This window comes from Vombatus ursinus, unplaced genomic scaffold (assembly GCF_900497805.2).
Source record: "Vombatus ursinus unplaced genomic scaffold, bare-nosed wombat genome assembly UNPS02014959.1, whole genome shotgun sequence".
Classification (NCBI taxonomy): Eukaryota; Metazoa; Chordata; class Mammalia; order Diprotodontia; family Vombatidae; genus Vombatus; species Vombatus ursinus.
In genome coordinates this window covers 7232049-7243829 of record NW_020954737.1, presented here as the reverse complement: position 1 = coordinate 7243829, position 11781 = coordinate 7232049, and the positions used below count along the sequence as shown (strand labels likewise).

Genomic DNA, 11781 nt, shown 5'->3' with positions numbered 1-11781 from the left:
CCACAGTACCCGACCTGGCAGCTGCCAACATCAGACAGTCCCTCACAGATACTGGAGTGATTTGCCATTTCTTTCTTCAGGTCACAGATGAGGAAACTGAGGCAAACAAGATTAAGGAACTTGCCCAGGGTCACACCAGATTTGAATTTAGGAGTCTTCGTGACTTCAGGCCTGGCACTACTATCCACTGAGCCACCTTGCTGCCTGTGATTCTTCCTACTTCCCCATAATAAAGTAGAAAATATTTTTCCTTAAGGGGAATGCATATAAAGGGACCTTAATTGCCCAATTAGCAACCAGGTGGGAATGATCAAATCACCTATATCAGTGATTATTTCAGGACAACTGCCTCATCCTGCTTACTTTCAGTGAAGTTGTGTTCTTTGTGGGTTTTAAAATCTGTCCCCATCAGTCCTGGAGCCTGAAATTTCGTGGTTATGGCTTTGTTGCTTTGGACGGTGCTTAGCCTTTTCAATTCTCTTTTAAAGTGCAAAATTACTCCCTCCTCACCCCATTAAGTGGCTATTTCTTTAGCAGCCTCGGTTACAAGGTAATATTCTGCTGTCATAGGAGATACCCATGGTTCCTATGCATTGAACTAGCAGTGGGGGGAGAGCATAATGTTCATCTATGGCAGAGTTCACAATTACCCCAGGAGGTTGGGTCATCCTCACTACTAGTAACTCGAAAGAGAGCAGAGGAGGAACTTGTAAGATTCTGAGGTGGTTATAAGAACAGATGCCAGATTTTTTTTATTCCTACCTTATTCTAAGATTATGCTATATTACTTTATATTACCTTTTAACATGTGCATTGATTACCTTTGGACATTCAGATTTGTGGTTTTTAGTTTTCTTTTCAATATGGTTTTAAAACAGCATTAAATGCTTTAATAGTTAATATAGTTGTCACACCCTATTATAATAACTAGCTCATTTTAAGCATTGAAATAGCCCCTACAGTCCACATGGTCCACATGGTTTCTCCTCTTAGGACTTCCCTCAGTCTGGGTCCTCTGTTCTGAGATGTCTGTAATGCCTATCACTCTCCTTGCTATCTTCCACATCTACCACAACTCAGTCCTCCTTTTGGCTCCAGCTTTGCTCCAAACTCTGCAATCCAGAAGCTCTTTGGAATGGGTCAGGGGGTGTTGGGTGTTTATTTCTATTCTGTGTTGTTGGTCCTCAGTTTCAGGTGCCAGGGGGATACTTATGGGATCCGGCATTTGAGCAGAGGTGACTTTGACACCAAGTCTGTAAGTGGGGTGGTGCAGATAGCCTGGCATGGAAGCCCTTAGAAGCCAGGGTGCCTAGGATGAGTCTAAGGTGGGTGGGTGGGGTGGAGTTGGACTTGGAGGTGGGATTGTGCTCCATAGCAATTGAGCTAAATTGTTAACCTAATCCCTTTCCCCTCCCCAGAGACTGGGGTGGTGCACAGGGGGAAAGGGATTATGCCTCTCCTGGGTTGGGGGCAATAAATTTGTATGTGATTATATATATACTGTTTAAAAATGTATCTGTTAGTGGCTAATGGAATTGGCCTGCAAGGGAGTCTGCACCCCTAACAATGGGAAGAACATCATCGGTGGAGGCTGGAGCCATTTGCAGAGAGCCTAGACACCCCCAAATCCCCTTAAGTGTAGCTGAGAATCCTGGGGGAAGAATAGAAATGTAACATACCTGGCCTCCAGGTGGTGAGGGCCAGGGTAATCAGCATTATGCACACTTAGTGGCATCTTCATTCTGACTTCTCTTCCCCCACCGCAGGATCTTTCTTTACCACTGCAGCTGCAGCTACTGCTGTTCAGTTGGCAAGAGAGGGTCTGGGGTTTGTCAGAAAAGATATTTCCTAGGACAAACATCAAAATGGCCTTCTAAGAGCTAAAGCTCTTTTCTTTAAGGCTCAGCTCAAATGCCACCCTTTTGCAAAAGCCTTTCCCAATTCCAGAGATGCTCTTGCCTATCTAAAGTTATGTACCTATTAATATTTATGTTTAGAGGTAGCTAGATGATATCAAGTTCTAGACCTGGAGTCAGGAAGAACTGAGTTTCAAATCTGACCTCCAATACTTACCAGCTTATATGATTTTGGGCAAGTGAACTGCCTCATTTTCCTCATTTGCAAACATTTGTAAGTGGCGATAATAATAGTACCCAATTCCCAGGGTTGTTGTGAGGATAAAATGAGATATTACTTGTAAAGTGAGCCCTATATATTAATGCCAGCTATTATTATTGGGCAATTAAATGGCTCAGTGGTTAGAACATGCTGGGTTTGGGGTCAGGGAGACTCCTTTTCCTCAGTTCAAATCTGGCCTCAGACACTTACTAAATGTGTGACCCTGGACAAGTTGCTTGACCCTATTTGCCTCAGTTTCCTCACCTGTAAAATGAGCTGGAGAAGGAAATGGCAAACCACTCCAGTATCTTTGCCAAGAAAACCCAAATGGGGTCACAAAGAGTTGGATATGACAAAAAATTAGCATAATTTTTATAATATATATTATATACTATATATTATCATTATATATAAGATAGTATGACCAAAAAATGACTACACAACAAATTATTATTGTGTTGTTGTTGTTTCTCCCTTTAGAATGTAAGTACCTAGTCCAGTGTCTAACATGAAGTAAGCATTTAATAAATGCTTCCCAAATTGATCGGTTAGTTAAGGGAAAGCCTCCTCTTTTCTGGAAGGTTATATTCTTAGATGTTTTCTCCTGACTGAGGAAAAAGGTATTTTTCTAGAGTTATCTTAAAAGTCAGATATTCTAAATTTGGCCTCAGACACTTGACACTTACTAGCTGTGTGACCCTGGGCAAGTCACTTAACCCCGACTGCCTTGCAAAAAAAAAAATTGGAAATCCTCAGGCCTTATCTCCCTTTATTAATGATTAGAACGGATGGAATTATCCTAGTCTTTTGTAAGACCTTCATGTCCTGGATGAGTCTGCAGGCAACAGATGAAATCATTAACTGATTTTCCGTCACAGCATATTTCATAGATGCAGACAAATAATGGAAACCTAGAAGAGAGAGATCACAGCTGAAGAAGCATAACATAACCAGGAAGGCAGGAAACCTGCCAGTCATGCTTATCCCCTCTAAAATTAAGAAATTAGGGCAGCTAGGCGGTACAGTGCATAGAGCACTGGCCCTGAAGTCAGGAGGACCCGAGTTCAAATGCAACCTCAGACCGGACACTTGACACTTACTAGCTGTGTGACCCTGGACAAGTCACTTAACCCCAATTGCCTAAAAAAAAATTATTAGCATTTCTACATATTACCAATACCTCAAAAAATAAAAATAAATGAAAGTAAGAAATTGTTTGTCAAAGTAGCAGTCTGTAGGTCATAATGAGATGTTTCTTTTTCTGTTCCCGTGACTGATTTGAGGGTGGGTTCACAAGGAGTCAGACATCACTTAAAGAAATCTACTGAGACTATTCACTGGAAGGTCAAATACTGAAGCTGAAGCTTAAATCCTTCGGCCACCTAACGAGAAGACAGGACTCATCAGAAAAGACCTCGATGTTGGGAAAGATTGAAGGTAAAAAGAGAAGGGGACAGCGGAGGATGAGATGGGTAGATAGTGTCATAGAAACAATGAACCATGAGCTTGGACAGATTTTGGAAGATAGTGGGATGGAAAGGCCTGGTATGCTTTGGTCTGTGGGGCCACAAAGAGTTGGACAGGACTGAAAGACTGAAGAACAACAATTGATAACACTTGTATAAGTGCTATAAATGCTAGCTTTTTTTAAATTTCAGTTTACACTATGTGTTCATTTTGTATATTGTTCTCTTGATTCTGCTTGTATCACCTTTGAATTGACTCATATAAGTCTTTCTATATTACAGATTTTTTCATAGTTGTCATTTATTATTTATTGTAAGACAACGTTCCATTATATTCACATACCACAATTTTTACAAATATTTCCTAGTTAGTGGACACCCACACTTTGTTTCCAGATCTTTGCTACTATACACACATACACACACACATAGACACAGACACAGACACACACACACACACACACACACTGTGCTTTTATGAAAATTTGGTACATATGGAACTTTTCTGCCTTTAGAGTACATGCCTAGCACTGGAATCTCTGGGTCAAGGTGTATATAGACGTTTTAGTTCCCTCTATCTATCGTTCTCCAGAATGATGGTACCACTTTATACCTTCAACAACAGTATTAGTGTGCCTATTGTCTTTAAGTCCTATAATATTACTATTTCCATCTTTAATCATGAGTTCTAGTTTGATAGATATGATGGGAAACCTAAGAGTTGTTTTCATTTGCATTCTCTTAACTTTAGGTCTAAAGCAACCTTTCATATGATGGTTTTCAGTTCAGAGTTGTTTGTTCATGTCATGTGATGAATTTTCCAATTGATAGTTCTCCTTCTTTTCTTAAATGCATTGATTTTGTTTATATAAAAGCTTTTTGAGTAGTCAAAATTATTTGTTTTCTTTATATGATCACTTTTATCCCTCGTCTGGGCTGGTTTTGCTGCGACTTTCTTGGATTGAATAGTACTGAATGTTATGTTGTGCCAGGATCTTAGGAACTGCTCTGGCTGGAGACCTATAAGCTTTCAGTGCTTCTAAAGTGGCCTAATCTAGGACCAAGCCTGAGCACTGCCCCCTTGATTTGAGCTCTGAGAGTTACTGACCTAGGTTTGGGTCGGAGCAATGATTGTAGAATTGTTCAGGGTGGGGTTCCATTGGATTGCTGATGGACTCAGCCACTACCAGTCGGCTGGAAAGTCCTTCCAGTTCGGAGAACTCCCCTTTGGTCTGGACTTCCTTTCCTAGTTATTCCACTGAACACTTAAGACTGGATTAGAAACTCAAACTGACAACTGACGCCCCACTCAGCTGCCGGGGTGTGAGTCACACAGTACTGCTTGATTCTAAACTTGCTCTGGCCTTGGTACAAGGCATAGGATCCATGACCACTCCTTACCCTGAAATGCCACTTTTAGGCACAGGTCTCCATATCTGTCCTCCCTGGATCTTTAACCCAGAACTGGGGGTAGTGAGTAACAAAGCCACCAAGTTGCAACTATTCCTGCTCCCTGAAAAAATTTAGTCCCCTTTCTGCTGGGTTTGGGACCACTTCTTGCCCTGGTGCACAGCCTCTCACAGGGCTGGAATGCTGCAAGTTACCCTTCTTAGCTAGATCTAGATCCTAGTGTTTGCAGATCTCCCTGTCTGACTTCCTACACTGATCTGGGCTGTAAAAAATGACTCACTGTGACATTTTTTCTTGAATTTCCAGATAAAGACTCAGTTTGGGGTGTCTTCTAGATCTGTTTGGTGGAGTTATGTCCAGGGTGGGACAGAGTTTGCTGTAATTCTTTCTGCTACTTTGACGTCTTGGCTCTACCTATAGACTCCCAGTTATTTTATGTATTTTGTAGTTATTTTAAATGGAATTTACTTTCTTTTCCTATCTCTTGATTTTTGTCATTGCTATATAGAAATGCTGTCATTTTTGTGGATTTATTTTGCAAACCGCTACTTAATGAAAGCTATTAATTGACTTGATTAGTTTCTTTGCTGGTTCTGTAGTTTCCTAAGTAAATCATCATATGTCATCTGCAAATAGAAGTAATTTTGCTCCCTTTCTGCCTATGTTTATACATTTAATGTCTTTCTTTTATCTTATTGCTACAGTTAGCAGGTCTAGAACTATGACAAATAGTAGTGGGAAAAGGATTTAGTCACAGATGATGAAGTTTTAATGTGATAACAAAGTATTAAACTATCTGTAAAGTGTCAGGCATGCCAGGTGATCCCTTTATGAAGTGTGAACTTCTTTCTCTGCTGGAATTAAAGGGAGTACAAACACACTAGACAAACAAAAATTGGACATGTCTCTGCCATTTTAAATTGCTAAATCCTGGAGATTTTTTAAGTAGTTAAGCCCTGGAGAGTTCACAAATATAGTGTCATGAGAACTTTGTGGAAGAGAGCCAGGCAGGAGAGAAGAATGAGACTTCTCTTTTTCCCTCCTGTCATTAGCCCTAGTGTCTAGCAGTGACTTGTCTAGAGGGAGCCAAGCCACCTACTAATTTGAGACTTCATTGCTTTGAGATAGTTCGAGGTACAGCTAAAGAAATATGGAAACATTGTAGACAAATACAAATAAAGAAAGGCAGTCAGGGCAGCTAGGTGGCGCAGTGGATAGAGCACTGGCCCTGAAGTCAGGAGGACCTGAGTTTAAATACGGCCTCAGATCAAACACTTGACACTTACTAGCTGTGTGACCCTGGGCAAATCACTTAACCCCAACTGCCTAAAAAAAACCAAACAAACAAACGGAAAAAAAAGGCAGTCACTGGAAGAAGGAAGAAACTTCAAGGGACAGCAAGGAAGAGAACCAGTTATGGATGCCCATGTAGTTATGGGCTGCATGCATAGAGAAAGCACTTATAGGCCCTGACATGAGGGAATTGGGAGTTGCTTTGGCATATGTATTGCCTATAAATTTGCTGTATTACCACTGTACTTTAAATTTGTGCCCATTCTTTGCACAGGCACTGTGGATATTTGTAGATTTGTGTATCCCTAGGTTCTGCTGGGGGAATATTTTATAACTACCATTTTAAATACTATTTTAGTTTTAATAGTATTTCTCTTTCCGTTAATGCCTTTGCTAAGAGAATGTATCTATTGGTTCATCAGCTTGTGAACTCTAGCATTAGGAGGCTGACCTCCCTTCTTTCCCCCTGGGCTAATCTAAGATACTGAATAATAGCAGTTACCCTTTGGGGACCCAAATGACAAATTCAAGTGAAAGTTAGGGGAAATAAAGGATGCTGTCTTGGTAAATTCCTTTGCTGAGAGCTAACTGTATCTGGTGGCTGGCTGCTAAGAGGGCTTCCACTAGTGGAGACTTGTGAGCTCTTGGTCTCCACAATTACCTCTCCAGCTGTCATTTTGAAAAGTCCTGCTGCCACAGCTGTCACTCATGGACCCGGGATCTGATCCTGTTTACTAAGTCTAAAGCTGTGTCTCTAACACTGTTACCTCAGTCTTCTTTACTGCAGTCCCTAAAACTGTGCGCCTTACTTTTGCCACGGCTGCTGTGAATGTCATTTAGACTACGCAGGCAGCAGTCCTGGATCTTGCACCTGGGAATTACTTTTACCTCCTTCTTTCTACACTGTTGAGTTTGGTTTTTTTCCACCTGCCTCACACATCTCTGTCTAGATGGTGCTGAAAAGGGCCTCTCAGGCAACTGTGAGAACACTGTCTTGTCCCTCTTCACAAAGGATCCCAAGCCCTCCGTCCTAGCTGGGTAAGATGAGATACTTTCTCCTCTTCTACCCTTCAAAGGAAAGGTGGCATGTTTCCTCATATGGTCTACATTTCATGACGTGCTTTTTTGAAACTGGAGATAAACACATTCACCTCTGTGTTGGCCTTGTTGAGGCCCATTATGCCTCAATAGCAGCCGATATACTGCCATGCAAATTATCTTACAGCTTTGATTGGCCTCAAGATGGTGCCCAGCCCTTGGTGGTAAGGGGGGGAGCAGAAGCTATTGGTCTCTGCTGTTATTCCTCCAGGCATGGAAAAGTCCTTGTCCTCTAACAGTGAAAAACACAACCGTCTGTGCAAAAATGTTCAAAGTGACTTTATTTATAATAGCAAAAGACTAGAAACAAGTCATATATCCAGCAACTGGGAAATGGTTAAATACACTCTGTCATGTCCATGGAAGGGAAAAGTTTTACACCAAAAAGAATAACACATATAAAGAAGACAGAAATATGGACAGACATAGAATGTGATAAAGAATGAAGAAAGAATCATAATATTGACTCTAAAATGTCCATGTATATAAACAAAAGCCACAAAATCTGATAAGTACACAAACAAAAAGGAGATTAAAAAGGGAGATCGATTAAGGCTTTGTTTTATTAAAATTGATATATATTTTCCCTTTTCTGGAAGAGTATATTGATTCAAGCTTATGGTTAGATATACAATTTAATTGCCCATTTTGCTTATTTGTTTTCACTGAGATTAAGTTTCTGATACAAACGATTCCTAAAAGAAAGTTCCACTCCCTATTTAGTAGTTATCATCAGTCACTTACTCCTCATCCATGTTTTTCTTTTTCAGGATCTTGTATAGTTCTCTGACAGTTGGAGGCCCCTGGAGCTTTTGTCCATTAAGTATCTCTTTTTCTAACTCTTCAAGGGACTGAAAGGAATAGGATAAAAAGATAAGAGGGAGGTTGAATTAGATGACCTCTAAGATCCTATGATCCTATGTATAATCAGTGCTTAGAATGAATACTCAGTTAATTTAGCATTAACTGAAAGGCTTACTAAGATGCCCACCTTGGTACCTTCAACAAGCAGTACCAATGTCCTCAAATCAAATTTGTAATTCATGAAATAAGTAATTAATTCACACTCAGTTGACATGGGGCTTCCAGGACATCATCTATAGGGAAAGAGATACCAAGGCAATGCCCCCATGGTCCATAAGGGGGAGAAATTGGCCCACAGAAGGGAGAACCCCACCCCCCACATCACAAAGTCACTGATTGGGAGACTTTTGTGAGGGAGAGATAGGACATGGCAGGGAAAGGCCGGGCTAGCCAGCACACATGTACCGAGCGAGTGACAGCCTGGGTAGTGCAAAGAACTTTCCATAGCTCTTCAGACAGAATATCTGAATTTGAGTTTAGCTGCTAGCACTTTCTAGCCGTGTGACTATGGATGGGTAAGTCACTTCATCTATCTAAGCCAGTTTATTCCCCTGTAAAGTGGGGATTCCATCCATCCTCTACCCAACAGGACTAGAAGAGGACTTGTAAACTTTTGTGAACCTAGACATGTGATCAATATATCATTATTGGCTCCAGGGAGGCTCTGGGTAGGGGCAGCAGACACAGGGGATGTTAAATAAAAGTATTTCTCCCCAGGAAATTTCTCATTTGCTCCAAAAGCCGAGTCACAGTCAAAGCTGCGATGACCCCTTCTACCTTCTTCAACAGCTGGCAGAGGGCTTGAGTCAGGGGAGGAGGGAGACCTCCCAGGACTGACGTCAGGTGGGTGCTGGCTCAGCCAGAACCAGGAAGCTCGCACCCTTGTTTGCCCCTTGAGGGGAGAGAGAACAGGAACTGATTCTAAGCCAGACTTTGCACACCAGGACGAGGAGGGGACTTAACAAGGCTAAAGATTTGCTTGGCGGTCAAATACTAGCATGTTAGTTCTGCAAGGGTCTTAGAAGGAACTTAAAAGTCCAACTTCCACATACTACAGATACTGGGGCCTAGAGAAATAAAATGATTTAGGATCATAGATTTGGAGAGGGGAAGAGGCTTGTAGTCCGTCTTCCTCATTGGCAAATGAGAAAACTGAGGTGAAAGAGAGATTGTCCCAGATCACAGAGCCAGGTCAAGAGACCCCAAATTCAGGATTTTCCTGCACCATGTTGCTTCCTAGGCAGGCAAGGGAAGAAGCGAGCTAAGACTCGAACCCAGCCCTGTCTACTGCTTCCTTTATTTGTGCTGTACCTGGCTATAGAGAAGACAGGACGTGGAATCAGGCAGACCTGGCTCAAATCCCACTCTTCATAATTATTAGCTAGCTGTATGACCCTGAGCAAGTCACTTAAGCACCATTCTGTCCTTCAGTTTCCTTTTCTGAAAAATGAGGTAGACTCATGACTGGATCCCCAAAGCCTCCTACCCTTAGGAGGAATTAGCATGGAGAGCAATGACCTTGTCTTGCATAAGTCGATCTCCTGCAGCATTTGTTTTCACCCCTTCCCACCAAAGAAGGCTAACCTAGTAGATATTGTTTCACCCTCTCCTGCCTCTAGAGCAGTTAGGTGGCTCGATGGATAGAATGATGGGCCTGGAGTCAGGAAGATTCACCTTCACGAGTTCAAATCTGGCCGCAGGCACTTACTAGCTATGTGACCCTGGGCAAGTCCCTTAAATCTGTTTGCCTCAGTTTCATCATCTGGGAAAATGAACTACAGAAGGAAATGGCATGATAAAAGAAAAAAAAAATGAGGTAGACTCCTCCCACCTATCAGAAATCTCTTGGTCTGGGGAAAGCCTCAAGCGCCCTCCCTATTAATCCACACCTTTCCTGTTCGTGCAAAGGCTTCGGCCACTTTCCTGCTTCGACCCCCATAGCAGGTGGCCACGAGGTCGGCGATGCCGCAGCTTTCCAGGAAGGTGCTCAGGTGGACAGGCCTCTTGCAGAAAATCTTTGCAAACTTTATCATTTCCATGAATCCCAGGCGAATGACGGCTGCTTTAGTGTTGTCCCCGTAACCCAAGCCATCAATGAAGCCGGCTCCAAGGGCCACAATATTCTGCAGTGAAGGGTGTCAAGAAGAGAGATTTTTAAAATGAGAGAACAGGAGAAGGGAAGATGAGATAAAGATGCCAAACCCTGGATTTCTCCAAACCCATCAACTCTAGTCAGAAGGCCAGTAGTGGGAGTGGGTCTACCCGCTGCACCCGTGTCAGATTCTCTGGTCCTGGTAATAAGAGCTACTCTTTACACTTTGGGCTTCCCATTTCTGGAGGCTGGTTCCAGGAGGGGGCTGTGGATGATACTATTTGGGACCCTGGCAGTGTGGCAGTGGCTCCTCAGCCTCCTCCCATGACTCACTTTCAGTGCTCCACAGAGCTCCACAGTTTCATCATCTTCCACTACAGTCATTCGGAAGTTGAGTGTTTCAAATAATTCCTTAAAGATCTTCCCATGTGTCTTGTTTGTGCATCCTGAGAAAGAAGAGCCGGCAGACACAGTGTCCTCAGCCGTCGGCCTCCATTACAGAGAAGTTACAGAGAGGAGGGATCAACAGGTCCTTGATTTCCCTTATTTTCACCCTCTACTAAAGAGTTTTTTCTCATCTATAAAAGGATATTAACAACTTCCCTGCCTGTCTCACAGAGTTTGTTGTTAGGATCAAGAGAGATGATGGATGTGAAAGCACTTTGTAAACCTCACAGCACTGTAAAGTATTATTATTTTTTAAATTAATTTATTTGGATTTATCAACAATCCCTTCCATAAGCTTTTGAGTTTTAAATTTTTCTCCCCCTCCTCCCCCTTCCCTCCCGATGACAGTATGCAATCTGATATAGGATCTACATATACATTCCTATTAAACATATTTTCATATTAGTCATGTTGTAAGGAGAATTAGAACTAATAGAAGGAACCACAAGAAAGAGGAAACAGGGGCAGCTAGGTGGTGCAGTGGATAGAGTACCAGCCCCGGAGTCAGGAGGACCTGAGTTCAAATCCCACCTCAGACACATGATACTTACTGGCTGTGTGACTCTGGGCAAGTTACTTAACCCCGATTGCCTCACAAAAAAAAAAAAAAAAAAGAGGAAACAAAACAGAAGGAAAAAAAAGAACAATCGTGTGCTTCGATCTGCATTCAAACTCTGCAGTTCTTTCTTTGGATGTGGATAGCATTTTCCATCATGGGAAAGTATTATTTTGAGGGGGAAGGTGAGTGGTTTCCCTTCAATGAAATGCCTGAACTGAATTTGCTGAACACATGATAGAACATACTAAAACAGTTATAACTCACATTTCCATGGCACCTTAGGTTTACAAAGTACTTTCCTCACAAGAAAACTGAGGTAGGTAGCACAAATGTGCCCATTTTACAAGTGGCTTGCTCAAAGTCACACATGAAGTAGCAGACTTGGGACTTGTCTCCTTACTCCACGTCCAGGACCTTTTCCACCATTACAGGGT

At 42.1% G+C, this 11781-nt stretch overlaps 1 protein-coding gene across 1 annotated transcript in view; it reads right to left on the bottom strand.

Annotated features, from left to right (window-relative positions):
• Positions 1 to 2874: 2874 nt before the first annotated feature.
• Positions 2875 to 11781, bottom strand: part of LOC114030441 (glycerol-3-phosphate dehydrogenase [NAD(+)], cytoplasmic-like) — a 30842-nt gene continuing 21935 nt past the window's right edge. The window contains exons 6-9 of the mRNA XM_027845259.1: positions 10675 to 10787; positions 10139 to 10372; positions 8130 to 8236; positions 2875 to 3029 (exon numbers count right to left, since the gene is read on the bottom strand). Coding sequence (XP_027701060.1) covers positions 2918 to 3029; positions 8130 to 8236; positions 10139 to 10372; positions 10675 to 10787 — 566 coding nt within the window. The 3' untranslated portion in view covers positions 2875 to 2917. The remainder of the gene's footprint in view (positions 3030 to 8129; positions 8237 to 10138; positions 10373 to 10674; positions 10788 to 11781) is intronic.